The sequence below is a fragment of the Tachypleus tridentatus genome, chromosome 11, assembly GCF_004210375.1.
Source record: "Tachypleus tridentatus isolate NWPU-2018 chromosome 11, ASM421037v1, whole genome shotgun sequence".
Classification (NCBI taxonomy): Eukaryota; Metazoa; Arthropoda; class Merostomata; order Xiphosura; family Limulidae; genus Tachypleus; species Tachypleus tridentatus.
Window position 1 is genome coordinate 72,219,380 of NC_134835.1, and position 16,099 is coordinate 72,235,478.

Consider the following 16,099-nt stretch of genomic DNA (forward strand, 5'->3'; position numbering starts at 1 on the left):
CCCTGTAAAACTTCTTACTTTGCCTGACTGAAAGGTACAAAGAAGAAACTAAGCTTGCATCTTGAAAACTTAACGGTTTACCGATGATCGCCTTATTGCATTTTTATAGCGTTCGTTTAAAGGTAATGTATAACTTTTACTCATTTTTAGTTGACTCTTCGTTGACCTTACTCACATGAGCGAGGTAACAGCAGAAATTCGTTACATGTTACGCGAATATTTTTACGGGATTCGACTAACTTTGTTACATCATTATGATAACCAACACTGGCTCGACATGACTAGGTGGTTAAGGCATTCGAATCGTAATCTGAGAGTCGCAGGTTCGAATCCCCATCTCACCAAATATGCTCGCCTTTCATCCGTGGGGGCGTTATAAATTGACCGTCAATCCCACTATTCGTTGGTAAAAGAGTAGCCCAAGAGTTGACGGTGGGTGTTGATGACTAGCTGCCTTCCCTCTAGTCTTACACTGCTAAGAGTGTGATTTTGTTAATATTTACTGTCGGCACGTAGAGCACGAACGAACGTCACAACACGGACTGTAACGACAAGGCGACGCAATAAAACCGTTTTAACATAATGTGTTAAACCCCCGTAGCACTAGCATTTTGGCTTTAAATGTTCATACTTGTAGTTGAACCATGTTGTTGTTTACCTTGCTTGTTAGGGCTTTCACTGTAATCATGTTCATCTTAAACCTTCTCGTATTTCTGATGCTTATTCATGTTTTGAAAGGATAAGAATGGAAATTTATATAATTCAATATATCCAGGAGGAAGACTTAATCTGAAAGTTAATAGCTTTTCTCTTTCGTGTCTGAAACCATTACGGCCAATGGAATTCAACATCAGATATACAAAGATGCATATTGCTTTACTAAGAATAAATGGGACAGTGTCACGCACACTGTTGTACTATTTTATCTACGAAAAAAAAATCCGTCACGGAATGTGTAAAAAATATATAAAACTTCTCTAACTCCCAACAAAATGCAAAAAAAAATGAACGAGCGCACACCTGGCGAAAAATAAATGGTGCAAAGAAACAGTTTCTAGAGAATATACTAAGTTTAAACGTTTCAACGAAGTTTGAAAACTGGTGAATCAACATACGTGTATAGTGTTTAAGGAAAATTTGTTTGAAGCTATGCACAAAGCTAAACAATGGAATATCTGTGTTCTGTCCATTATTTGTATTGAAACCCAGTTTCTAGCGTTGTAAGTCTACAAACATACCGCTGAGCCGTTGGAAGGGCTTCACTGGAAAACAACTTGGAATTAAAATATTTTGAATATATATATATGAGACTAATCTCACTGGTTTATGTTAGAAATGTTTGATAAATAGCCAGAATGAAAAGTTTATTTGTTTGAATTTCTCGCAAAGCTACTACACTGGAGCTATCTACGCTAGCCGTTCCTAATTGAACGGTAAAAAGACCATTAGAGGGAAAGCAACTAGTCATCACTACCCAGCGCCAACTCTTGGGCTACCCTTTTACAACGACTCGTGGAATTGACCTTAATATTATAACGCCACAATGAGTGAAAGGGTGAATATGTTTGGTGACACAGAGCTTCGAACTCGCGACTCCCAGACTTCAGAGGAACGCCCTGGCCACACGGCCAGTCGAGTCGAAAATGGAAAAATGAGGTCGACCATTGACTACAATTTACAATCAGAGCGTAATGAAAACATTAAACAATACCATCTGTTTATGGTGTTTCTGTTGCTTTTCACAAACGGTGGACATACAGGACGTCTGTATTAGGTTGTAACTTTATGCCTGGCAGTTGGCTACGATATTCTATTTAATATGGCAGAATATTTTAATAAAGATTTGATTTAGTAACATCAACAACTTGATTGAGCATGTTTTGAAGGAGTTGAAGAACGGTTTAAACCAGTTTAAAGTTCGTAGCTCACATCAAATATTTTAATGTTAGTAACTAACGTAAAACTCGAGACCACCTGACCTTCTCATTTCGCAGCATCTCTCTTTGTTATGGCCCGGCGATTAAGACACTTGACCCGTAATCCGAGGGTCGCGGGTTCGAATCCCCGTCGCACCAAACATGTTTGCCCTTTCAGTCGTGGGGGCGTAATAATATGATCCTCAATCCCACTATTCGTTGGTAAAAGAGTAGCCCAAGAGTTGGCGGTGGGTGGTGATGGCTAGTTGCCTTCTCTCTAGTCTTACACTGCTAAATTAGGGACGGCTAGCTCGGATAGCCCTTGAGTAGCTTTGCGCGAAATTCAAAACAAACCAAACACTATATTGTTACAAACGTTTTGCAAAAAGCAGCATCTATTATCAGAAGTTCTAAATTTTCTTTTTTATATATAATAAAAGTAGTAGTCTTGCCGTATTCGTATGATAGGATACTGTAGTATAGAACTTTCAGAAAGATAATTTCTCCATCACTAGTTAGTAGCTGAGCGACGCGCAGTTATCAGTTGATATTTTGTTCCATTTGTTCAAAGGTGCACATTATTTAGAGGTCAATATCACTGATTCTGTATTGATATTTTCAATGTAAACGGCATCTTATGAATACGTGAATTAAATGGTCCAGTCAGAGAATCCTTGGGTTCAAGTATAGCCGTCTCTAATTCTGAATATTTCATCCGAGAGAAAGCTATTGATTAATTACAAAGTCGCCAACGAAAGGGGCTTGTTCGGTTTTGAACAAAATAACAGAACTGACCGTCATTCCTATATCGCACATGCAAATAAAAGTGCGGAGTGCATTCAGTGACGTACGCCGCGAACCTTGGATTGCATCATACCACTAACTGATCCACTAACCCACGCTCGGACAAATATACTTTTGATTTTACTTTTTTTCTTGCTAGAGAGAGTGTAAGGTTATGTCGGGGTACATCTTTCAAACTCTGAATTAATTCCTGTTTAATACTTATGTCATTCATTAACTACATCCACATTAAACTGGAAATTTCTCCGTTTGGTAGACTGGTTGTTCCAAATATAAGAATTGGACAACTCTATAAAGCTAAACTCTGTGTTCAAAATAATTTTTAATGCACCAAATTTCGTAGTTTATAATTTAGATAAACTTATGAGTGAAAAAAAAATTAAACCTTAAACAGGGGTCACTTTAAATTTCAGGTAGTTTTTTAGTTTTCTTTTTTTGTACTGACAGTGAATCAGTTAGACTTGTTCAAATGTATGTGTATAAAATAACATTTTGTATTTGCAAGAAACTAGTCTTTTCAAACGACATCATAAAACATTTTATAGTTTCAGCAACTTTATATAACTTGTTCTTGGTACATTAAGTTTCGTGTGGTGTCCAGAACATTCATTTTTTTCTTGGAACTTGCACAAATAAAATACTTCTTCCAGGTTTCTAATCCATTTGTTTTAACTTTCATTATGTGTATAAAATATTGTGACTAAAAGTTTGAAAAGATGTATCTATACTTATATATAGTTGTAAAAAATACATTTAGATGCATGTGGGCATAGTCCATACCAGCTTTGATCCTCCAAAATTGCTTTCGGATCCGTCGTAGAGAAAATAAAGTTAAAAAATAACACGAACTATTGTTCTGTTTTAAACCTTTTTTTACCTGTTTCTGGTGACGGCGTTATTTTTATAATTGCGTTAAAATAATACAAATGTAATTTTTATTAAATCCGAGGGCCCGGCATGGCCAGGTGGGTTAAGGCGTTCGACTCGTAATCTGAGGGTCGCGGGTTCGAATCTCCGTCACACCAAACATGCTCGCCCTTTCAGCCGTTGGGGCATAATGATGTAATGGTCAATCCCACTATTTGTTGGTAAAAGAGTAGCCCAAGAGTTGGCAGTGGGTGATGATGACTAGCTGCCTTCCCTCTAGTCTTACACTGCTAAATTAGGGACGGCTAGCGCAGATAGCCATCGAGTAGCTTTGCGCGAAATTCAAAACAAACAAAAACAAATTCAACAAAGACAGTTACCTAACCATGTCAATCGATAATGTCATTTGTCTACTGCATTGTGGACGATGAATGAACTGGTTATAACATTTTTAAGGTAGTGATTCTTAAACGCTTATGTACCTTAAACGACGTAGCCCTTTCATTGAAAGATAGTCTAACACCAGTGTTTTACACATCTTAGTGTTATGTAGTTTAAGTTGTGTTTTTATTAGGTTTAACACACTAAACAACATATGGGCCAAAGTGGTGTTCTATTGGAACTGACAGTCTAAATACATGTATATGTTTTTATTGAATATGCCATTCCACAACAAAATAAAGACCAAAGACGTGTTTTAGTGAAGCCGACGTTCCTCAAAAAATACAGACCAAGGTCGTGTTTTAATAAAGCTGACACTTTACAACATGATGTAGTGTTTTTAGCACTTTGACATTCTAATAACAAATATACAATAGGAGTTTTTCTTCTTTTTTTTACAGTATATCATTGTAGTTGAAATACACAGGCACATATTAGTAAATCAGTAAAGTTTAATAAATTCTCATCAGTACTCTGGCGGTAGCATGGGAAACTATCATTAATCTCACTGGCTTCATCGTGGTTCTCAAGCCTTTCATCTATTCATGACATTTACAAATGGTTACCTTTTACTGGGTAATTTACTATAGGAAAAAGGGATGAAGGAACTATATATATATACAATGTTCTGAAGATAAATTTCCTCTTTTGCTGTACATAACAGTTCTGCGCAAGAACATGTTTCTGAGACAAAACAACTGGTCCGTTCTATAGTGTTTTCTTGAGTAAATCAATACATTTAATAGTTAATAAATAACCCATATAGCTGAAAGATGGATAAGGACTTTGTGTTGTTGTTTTTAGCATAAAGTTTGACACATGGGATATATATGCTCTACCCACCGCGGGTATCGAAACTCAGTTCCTAGCGTTATAAGTCTGCAGCCATGGCATTGTGCCACTGGCGAGGATGAGATTTAGTTCAAGAATTTGATAACACTTAAAGTTATTAGTTCTTGTGGAATCTAACACATAACTATTTTATGGCTATCTGCGCTAACGGTCCCTAATTTTTGACTAATAGAACGAATGTAGCTAGTGAGCACTACCCACCGCCAACTTACGAGCTACTCTAATCGAATAATAGAATTAAACTGCTATTTTTTAACCCACCCTCATCCTCAAAATTAGGAGAAACAATTTTTTTTTGCTGTAACGCTCACCCCTTATATTTTAATCGCATTAAGATTTCGTATTAACCAAACGAAGACTGCTTAAAACGTACAAACTGAAACAAAATTTTACAATACGTGATGCATAAAAAAGTACAAATACAACACTGCTGAAACGTACATAAAAATAACCAATGTTGCAGGTTTAGGCACTAAAATATAATGAATATGACGTAACAATTATGACGTAACAAACGTAGTTTGCATTTTGAATAATTAAAACAGTGCTGTGAAAATAAACATCAACTGACTGAATAATTTTACTTTACTGATCTGAAACCTTTCAAGGGTCGTTACGCAATTCGATCGATTATTTTAAAGAAAAAAAGAAACACTTGTCATAAAATATTTAGTGAAGGTAGTTCCAGCTTATTAGAGTTAGTTGAGAACGGAATATAAATTGTTTTCAGAAGAAGAAAAAAAGCTTTATTTAAACTGGATGTACAAGGATAAGCAAGTTAGGAAATTATCTGATCAACGAAATACCTAAAAACAGAGAGAAAATACTTGCATGCCCTTAAGGTAAAGATACGAAGAATTTAATAATAGAGAATTATGTAATTAATAATTACACAAGTAGTCAAAGAAGTAAAGTCATGTTTGTCTATGAACTCAGAATATTCTAGTTGTGCGTGCTCAAGCCTTAAGAACCACATCCAAAACTATCAATTACAGTTTAAGCATATTGGTAATAAAGTAAGAATAAGTTAAATAAACAGATTAACAGGCATGAAAAAAAATCTTACACAGATATCGTTTCAGTGCCCAGAACGGTATACATTTGTACCATAAACTAAATTAAATATCATGGACTTTTGCACCCACATTTGCTTCTAATCTTTAAGATTAATTACATTTCATACGTAATGTCTGTGAATAAAATAATTAAAATTTGGCAAGGGATTCATTCCCACGACTTAATAGGTCCTACATTTCAATCTGAGAGTTCTGGGTTCGAATTCCCGTCACATCAAACATGCTCGCCCTTTCAGCCGTGGGGCGTTATAAAGTAACAGCTAATCCCACTATTCGTTGGTAAAAGAGTAGCCCAAGAGTTGGCGGTGACGACTAGCTGTCTTCCCTTTAGTCTTACACTGCTAAATTAGGGACGGCTAGCGCAGATAGCCCTCGTGTAGCTTTACGCGATATTCAAAAAACGAACAAATAAACCTACATTTCAAATATTTCTCCAACTATGTAACATTATGTTGCTATTCCCACACTGTAGTTTGTATCCTAATTAAACATGTACGTCACATATATATGCAAAACTATTTGTGATATTCAGAGATTAAATAAACTGGTTATTTTACGTGCATGGGAGTAGGTAATTGCAATTCTGCCTAGATAGTTATCAGCACTATAAATTTCTGATAGGAGATAAGAATTTTGTTTTTTAGTTAAGAGAATGTGAAATATGCGACAGGATTTTTTTTTTGCACTAAGGAAACAAGGTGTATTAATGGTGATGTATTTTGTTAGTAGTTTACAGTTTCATTTCAAAAACTAAGTTTGAATTTTAAAAAGAGCTTCAAACATTTAAAAACATATCAGTGAAACCACTGATGAACTTTAGTGAAATGCTTATTTAGGAGTGTCCATGGAAAGACTTTCAAGTTTACAGCACCTCACCATTGGAAGTAAAAAAAACTCGATTTTTAATAAATATCATAGTTTTTTTTCCAGATTTTAAAAATAACATGCTGACACTGGCACAGATGTAGGAGGTTTGCAAAAAGAAAAAGAGAAAAGCCTAGACATGAAAAGTTGTTTATATATATATATATATATATATATATGCAGGTTAATTTTCGAACATGAAACGTAATGATTGAAAATGACTAACTCTCGAACTCAGCTGTTTAATAAAAGTTCATTTCAATTCACTTTAAAATTTTTATGAAACACAATATTATTGACTTAGCACACATTTAGGCTTAAAAGGAGGAGACGGGGAAAGAACCCGCAATCAATTAAACTTCATTCAAACAAAAATGTAGTGCGATGTCTAATTATACACAACAAATGTTGTTAATAAATAGTAAATAAAGCTCAAATATAACACCTTCTAAAATACAAAGCGTAAAGCGAGTTACATAATAAAACACGAATGAATCCAAAACAAACAATAAATTAACAGGCACTTTATTGTTCCTCAGTTCTTTTTATTTCTTCTCTGTTTTTTCAGCAGTTCTCTCAGCTCTTCTACTCTGTTTTGCCTCTTTATCTGATATGTTTATTTGTAATATTTTTTCCTAACCATTCTTAGTTGTTCCCTTATTTTTCACCCCTCCAAACTTTCAAATCATGCTACATGTTCTGTCGTTTCGAACTCTTTCGTACACAGTCTATACGTTCCTTCTTTCTCGTTTAATTAGTACTTGTTATACCTTATATAACTGCGAAAGATACTGACTGGTAGGATAGAAAATACTGACAGACAGGTGAGAGAGGGAATATCACCGAAATATTTATGGAGAGCAAAACACGAACGAAATAGAACAGATTACTATAACAAAGATTCATGATGTTAGAAAAACTTGTAGGTTCAATAAGAATTGATAGAAATGAATAAAAATCCTATAACCCGAGCGCTTTCGAAAGATCCAAATTTGTCCCTGAAGACGAAAGGTTCACCTTTGGAAAGCGCTCGGGTTATAAGATTTTTATTAATTTCTATCAAGACTTCTTGAACCTACAATTTATTCTAACATCATGAATCTTTGTAATCGTAATCTGTTTTACTCGTTCGTGTTTTGCTCTCCATCAATATTTCGGTAATATTTCCTTTCTCACCTGTCTGTCAGTATTTTCTATCCTACCAGTCAATATCTTTCTCATAACAGTTTACCACTTTAACCTTTTTGAAATTCTTAGCCTTGCTTGTTTGTTTTTATCTATCTTCTTTAACCTATACAGAACTTTAATTCTCTTTCCATTCGTCTACATTTTCTTCAAAGTTATATGCTCTTAATCGCCTGACTCGTCCATCACAATATAACTGTGTCGTTTCTCCACCCTAAATAACCGTTTTGCATATTTTATCCGTACATTATCTAGTTTCTCCTGCTCAAACTATTCCTGTACTTCTGACCCATATGCCACTCTCATTCAATAAAGATTTTAATATTGTGAAACATTTTTGAAGCTTCTTTATATATAACACAACCATACAATTCAAGAGACTGATTAAATCAAGCTTGCGTACTATTCCAAAAAGTTAATTTCGTACCATTCCAAAGGTTTAATATCATCCATATTTTCCTGTAATTAAAGGAGAACTCGTTCTCTAATACATCCAAGATTAATAAACGACTTTAAGGAACAACAAATTTATTTGGCTATTACATTAAAAAGGTCGCAAAACTCGGAAATTGCTCAATACTACTAAATCTCAGCTTGGTTAACTGCGAGAAACAATCTCTACAAGTAAAAGAGCTTAGACATATTGACACTATGAGAAACTGAGCGAAACTACTTGAGAATGATGAAGAAAAACAACTGCGTAAACTGAGAAAATTTACTGTACTGACCCCCATCCATGGCACAGTAGTATATCTGCAGCCTTAGAACGCTAGAAACCGAATTTCGATACTTCTGGTGGGTATAGTACAGATAGTTCTTAGTGTAGCTTTGCGCTTAACTACAAACAAATAAACACTATATTGAACAAACCACATCGACTGCTTCTGCCGTGGTACACAACTACTGTTTCGCAACTGAGACAGCATGTAAAAATTGCTAAAGACTAGGTTTATATTTTGTTACTATCCCAAGAAAATTCGCAATGTCTGGGTTAACAGCAAACTTCGATGATAACAGTTCAAAGCCTCCAAACTCTATGAATTGCAAAAAAATTCTCTAACCCAATACCTTTATCATACCTATTGTCACTGCGATAAACTTTCTTTTGTTACCTGCCTGAGCTCCTGGTACCTATACCATCATCACGTTCAAGTAAATTGAACACAACATTTACAGTTCCAAGGATTTGGGTCATCAACCGTAAAATGTTCAAACCAATCATCAGCATATTTTTGTTTTGATGCAACACATCTGTCTTTCAATGTTCCTCCAACAGAAACTTTTTACATTACCAAACTGCAACTGTTAGATGATTTCCTATGAACAGTAATTGGGATGAACATTTAAGAATGAAACTAAGTATAGTGCGTATACAGCCCACTGAAATCTTAACCATGTGTAACAGTCTTGACCGACGTAGAACATTTACATTCAAAATGCTACAGAGAATCTGTAAACGTGCATTGTTTTATTCTCTTTTTCTTTAAAATTTTTGTTTGAAAAAATGTAATGGTTATTAGATACCCTTCTAATGAAATTAAATAGTGAACTTTAATACTTTCTAAACAAAATAAAAAGAAAAGAAATAATGGAATAAGACAGAAAATAAAAAAAGGATGTGAAACTGACTGCATTTCTGCGTAGAGGAAGCTACGAACAAACGGCCTTGCCACGTGCTTTACACTTTCTCCAGTCCTAGCAGATATTCCATGGAAAACTGCCAATGCAGCTCTCGACTCCACGATATAGCTATCCACATTTTAAAAATGCTTTACTAACTACACTTCTATCATCTATATACATTTAGAGGATCGCTTAAATAAAACATTGTCGTTCATAGATTTTTCATCACTAAATATGATGACAAACTCACAACTACAGTATAATTAAAACCAACTCATACAGAAATATTACTAAACTCCCATTTCTTTGTATTAAAGAAAGCATCACCCAACACCTGAACAGCAGAGCTGAAAACAGTTGTTACAAAGTCCCATTACGGATTAATCTATATGCATAATGATTCAAACAAAATGGCTACCTTTATACTTTTTTTTATAAAACACAGTATGAACAGTAAAAACAACAACAAAAACTCAATAACATAAGAAAAGCACCTTGTACAGTTATTTGTATACTTCATACACAGAATATTGGCGAAATAACAAAACTCAGAGTAAGAAATTTCAACATAAATATCAAATGAAAATCCTACAAGACAATAATTTTCATGCTAGTATAAACAAAAACAAACTACTTTAGACGACTAGCATAAGAACACCATCTCTGTAATCTCTTGTTCCTGCAAAAGAGATTTATACTGGATATTGGATATTTTAATGCAAGAATAACAGAACACAAAGATAATACAAGACCCCCAAAAAGTCAAAACCTCGACATTGCAGAACACGTTTTTCCAATAGGACACATGATTAACTATGACAGTTACTGACTTACTGATACAGTCAAGTTTTGATAAGCCAGGAACACCAGGGAAGACTTCTACATAAACACACTTAAGCTTTTAAGGGACAGAAACAACGATGTACAGATCAACATTCTACGGTTGCCACTGTTCAACACATAACGAAATATATATATATATACACACACACACACAACTGTCAATACAAATAAAACCAGAACCACCTCGTCAACTAATGAGAAACCAGAACCACTAACTAATCCTAGATGTTTGTTTGTTTTTGAATTTCGTGCAAAGCTACACAAGGGCTATCTGCGCCAGCTATCCATAATTTAACAATGTAAGACGAGAAAAAAGGCAGTTAGTCATCAATACTCAGAGCCAACTAAGAGTGGGATTCACCGTAACTTTATAACGTCATCGACTAAAAGGGCGAGCGTGTTTGGTGCAACGGGGATTCGAACCCACAACCCTCAGATTGCGATTCGAGTGCCTTAACCATGTGGCCATGCTGGACGAAACCTGTGTGTTTACAAGTCCACTAACCAGTCACACTGTCACCTTACCCTTCTTTACTTAAGCATCTTGCGTAAAATTCCGGAACTTTTGTAAGTTTATTTCAAACATTCCAGAGTTTAAGATAAATATTCTATATGAAATGACGCGCTCATCAAAAAATATAATGTTTTGTATAAATCTATCATAAAACAATGTTCAGTCAAGAAAAATATACCTCACACAAAAAAAGCATAAATAATGATAAGTCTAAGGTGTTAGTTATTCATGAAAACATGGAATAGTTCTAACTATTTGTAAACTTTGAAAGATGATAATTTCAGCTGTGTTCTTCAAAACTTCAGACGTTCACCAATAAGTACTAGTAGCTAATACAAAAATAGAAATAAGGAGCTACCCTTACCTGTCATCCTGGAGGACGTTAATTGGTTTAGAAGAAACATCTTTTCCATTCGCTTTTGATGACACCCGTCGTGAATAGAGAAAACCGCCACCTTCACTCATGTATCCACTATAGATATCCTCCGCTCTGTAAACAGGATTGGGACGAAGCACATCTCCATCGCTCATGTAACCTGCAGCAATGTCCATACAATCCATGTCCGAAACATAGTCCATATCCATAAAAGCATGACTACTACTACCCAATGACCTTTTTATGGGGACACCATATATCTTTGATGAGTCATCTGTAGTTAGAATGTGACGTGAAAGACCGATCTTTCCACTGGAAATACTTCCAGTATCCGATGGCAATCTAAAACTGGGCATATGCAACCTGTTCGTCATATTACGGCTGGAAGACAAAGGACCCAGACCACGAATATAGCCATAAGGTGAGACGCGTGTGAGGGGCTGCATGGGCTTTATATTAATCATGACATCATCAGATTCTTCTATTATTGTCATATCTTTGGGAAAAGGGGCTGTAGCACGTAGATCGTGTTTCTTACTTTTCTTGAAGGCTGGTTGGTTTCCTTTTCTGTGAGTCAAATCTCTTACACCTTCGGCGTCGGGGACATCTGCTGTTGTCTTGGCTTGAGTTGTTCCTTCGGATGGAGGACTTTGGTATCCCTTGTTTTCCATATTCCTTTCTGTCTCAAAGGAATTTTTATTTTTCTTGTTTTCACTCTCACAAGAACCTGTACCACGTTCTTTGGACTTACTTTTACTGCAAACTGTAACATCGTTACTCATAATTGGGGAAACTTTGGCAACGGACACACCATTTTGTGATCCATCTAGACAACGGTCAGATCCAGAATGATCCAACTTTGTACTGGATCTAGATTCAGCGTCCTGACAAGTACCCATGTCAACCTCCTTTTTTTGCAGATTCTTAACCTGTTCGTCATTCTGTTTGTCACACAAAGATGCTACAGCAGTATCAGATGAGCTGCCCAAACCCATGCTTTTCTTGCACCCTTCTTTGCAGTTTAATGAAGTGTTGGTATTTTTATCCTTTTGAAAGTCTTCTTTACGAGGTTTAGATGTTCCCTTTACAGCCGCTGTGGGCTTAAGATTGCCACTGTTGTCCATCTGGCCCAACATGGAGTCACTAGAATCTGAATAAGTTCCCACTAGATTATAACTTTTTTCTTTCGCGATGTTACTAGGAATCTCTGAACTAAGTGTTTTTAGAGCTCTTTCAGTCTTAGGAACAAGGCTAGATATCTTTGACTGGCGGTCTGGAATTTCTTTACCTTCAATAATTTGATTTTCCTCAAAATCTTTACTTTGATGAGACTCAGTCGTAGTTTTAGTCACTGTTTTACTGGTGGACTTTATGGCTGAGGTGTTAGTAATTGAAGTTTCAACGCCGACGACTCCATTGTTTTTATCATTATATTTTGGGTTGTCTTTCAGTAAGTTAAGGTCTCGATGTTGAGGGCTGTCCTTGTGAAAATGACAATTAGTAGACTGTGCGCTGCCTTTCTCTGCATCACCTTCACTATCTTCAAGTCTATCTCTTGGTATTTGTTCAGACCGGTTCTTTTCCAAACCAAGCTCAGTTCTGGCTTTAGCGGCACCGAGTCCAGTGCGTTCTGTTTTCCCTTTCTGTGAACAAGGTTTACGGTCTAACGATAAATTGTTTTCTTTATATGTAGCGGATTCTTTGTATTGCGTTCTGTCTGTCTGCTTACTTAGATCAGACTTGACCTTTGGTGCACAACTATCTTTACGATCCGACTTTTCTTTGTGCGTTCTTTCGTATTTTTCATTCTGAAAACTTTCTTTATTTTCAGAATTTTCTTTCAGTACAGTTGCACAACCGGGCAGTTTTGAACACGTTGGTTTTACAGAATTGGGTTTAGTGGACTCAATATCTTTACCTGAGAAAGTACAAAGATCAATTGAAAATTTATAAGGTAAACCACACGGAAATTTAAAAATAAATAAATAATATCCATATATATAGTTTACTGATGTGTGTAATGACAAAAGATTTATTTAAAATGAACACGTTCTTACAGGTCCGATGAAGAATACAAGTGTTTATGACTTAGATATACAACTATGAAAGTAATGAAACATGATATTTAATTCATTTTTAAAAGAAGCTTAAATCAAAAAACCTTTGGAAATTTTAAAAGTAGTATATTAATTTCAACCAGATCTCTGACGGATAACGTGAAATGCAAGTCATAGAATGTTGGTAACACAAATAGTAGGTTTATATTAAATTAAGAGTTTCACAAAAAACAAAACCTTAACAATGATTCATAGTTCTGATAAGACTGGGAAGATCCATACATTTGAAATGTAATTATTTAAGGAGTTTGAGAACTGACAAAATAATTTGTTTTCGCAATAAAAACTTTCTAACCTATGTTTAAAATAAACAACATATAAATTATGACTACAGATACATTGAGACAAAATTCTCACACACTAGGTTGTGTTATCATGCTCAGTCGTAAAATGATTATATTATACTTATTTAAAGCTCTTAAAGACGAACAACATATACGATATTATCAACTTGCATGAAAAATAAGAGCAGAAAACCGATTTGGACGTAGGCATGACCACCTTTCTTTTCAAAAATATTTCGCTCAAGCCTTTCTTCTTTAATAGCTAGAAAAAGATGTTTTCAAAAACAGGTTTTATAGTAACCACAAGTTTCATTTATTTATTTTTTATAATTGTTTTGGTTGATGATACGTCTTTGTTATTAACACCTTCACGCAAGTCTATAGGTATTGTTTTGATTTTATTGTAGTTTATAGTTTGTTTCTACTGTTAAAGTGGGTACGGGGTGGATATTTTGTAAAAAACGCGGTCACTTGGTCAGTAAAATATGAATTTGAATGTCACCAAGGGCAAAACTGTCTGCTATGTTGGTTAGTATCATAATAGAAGCTTAATAACGGGAATGTTTTCATTAGGTATAAATGGTAAGTGCCCATTAAAATAATACCGATGAGTTATGTGGTTGCTGTAAAGTGAAACCACTGCATCATTGGCATTGTTCACGATAGTGTTGCTTGTTTATTTGTTTTTGAATTTCACGCAAAACTACACGAGTGCTAACTGTATTAGCCGTTCCAAATTTAGCAGTGTAAGACTAGAGGCAAGGTACCTAGTGATAATTATTCACCGCCAACTCTTGGGCTACTCCTTTACCAACCAATAGTGGGATTGACCGACACAATATAACGCCCCCAGGGATTCAAACCCGCGACCCTCAGATTATGAGTCGAGCGCCATACCCACTTGGCCATGCCTAGCCCTTGACAGTGTTGAAACAGGATTTAAATCACAGCCGGACAGAGAAATGCAAGAGGCAAACTTGATCAATATTTTTAACACTGTCATCCCACATGGTTTGAATCATGACCTAGTGTTAATGATATTTGTCATTTAACTCCAAATGTTTTTTGGAAAATATTTGTGAATTTTATTCTGAAACGAATTTACGTGTTATTGCATTTCAAGTACTATTACTTAATTAAAACTTTTTATATATTATAATTATAAACAATCCTTTTCGCTTCTCTTGATAGGCTCGGCATGGCTAGATGGTTAGAGTGTTCGACTCGTAATATAAAGGTCGCGGATCCAAATTCCTGTAACACCAAATATGCTTGCCCTTTCAGCCGTGGGAGCGTTATAAGTGACGGTCAATCTCACTATTCATTGGTAAAAGAGTAGCCTAATTTTATATCGCTAAATTAGGGACGGCTAGTGCAGATAACATTCGTGTAGCTTTGCGCGAAATTCAAAGACAAACAAATATTCTCTTGATAAATCTTCTAGTTATTGTGGATATTTCTTCTTACAGACCATTTATATTTCAAGTCACTTGTTTCTTTGTTTCCCATCATTTACACGACACACATACTATGTCAATTCACAACTTATGGCATAATCTTAAAAACGCGTATCGTCTCACGTACCCTTGGACAACCACATAAACTGATCAGTGTATTAATCATGACCATTTGCCATTTACCACTGATGAAAGAAATTGCTCGAGATATTCGATGTATATCCTAACACTAGAGTTTTAGTGTTGATAGTGCATGCTTTGGAATATCGTGAGAAACTATAATGATTAACTATGATTTGGAGTAGTTCAGGAGCTAGTGAATGAATCTGAGCCTTTTAAAATAACCAAAGGTTGGGAAGAATTTTCCATACCTTTATTCTTACGTGGAAGCGGTTGTGGCCAGAGTAATTTAAGCTTATTTGTAGGATTTTGTTCATTAATTCTTTATTTAATACACTAATTCGTGGTTTGCCTTTACTTTTATCAAGTATAATGGCATGTTAGTTGTAAGTGAAATTTGTATGGCAGCTTAAATGCACTTAAGTATAGCAGCTTGAAGAAACTTGCGTGATACAACACATCCGTAACTAAACCTATGAGAAGACTTGATTTAAGGCTTCACTTAAGCTAGTAATTACATACGAGTATAAAATTAGCACCTATTTTTCTGCTGTTGACTTTAAAGATTTTTGTGTATATCGTTTATATTATTGGCAGAGCCAAGTTTCATTTTCAGCTCTGAGTTGTTTCCGGATTGTTTTTAGGAATTTCCAGAGTTAGTAGCAACAATGAAGAGATTAAACGTTACAAAATTTTCATTGAATAATCTATGTTTCTGATATTCAAACCAGTTGCTCTCTGTGGCTTCTTTCTGAAAATA

At 35.2% G+C, this 16,099-nt stretch overlaps 1 protein-coding gene and 1 long non-coding RNA gene across 10 annotated transcripts in view; one reads left to right on the plus strand and one right to left on the minus strand.

Annotated features, from left to right (window-relative positions):
• The window catches only part of LOC143232446 (neuron navigator 3-like), a 260,645-nt gene that overhangs the window by 103,166 nt on the left and 141,380 nt on the right, over positions 1-16,099 (minus strand). For all 9 annotated transcript variants that reach the window (XR_013017532.1, XM_076467907.1, XM_076467906.1 and 6 more), the window contains one exon: positions 11,350-13,279. Coding sequence is in view for 8 of the 9 variants with exons in the window: in XM_076467907.1 (XP_076324022.1) it covers positions 11,350-13,279 (1,930 nt within the window). In the remaining variant the exon portion in view is untranslated. The remainder of the gene's footprint in view (positions 1-11,349; positions 13,280-16,099) is intronic.
• LOC143232448 (uncharacterized) overlaps positions 1-16,099 on the plus strand; it is a 68,989-nt gene that overhangs the window by 50,437 nt on the left and 2,453 nt on the right. The gene's annotated exons all lie outside the window — the stretch shown is intronic.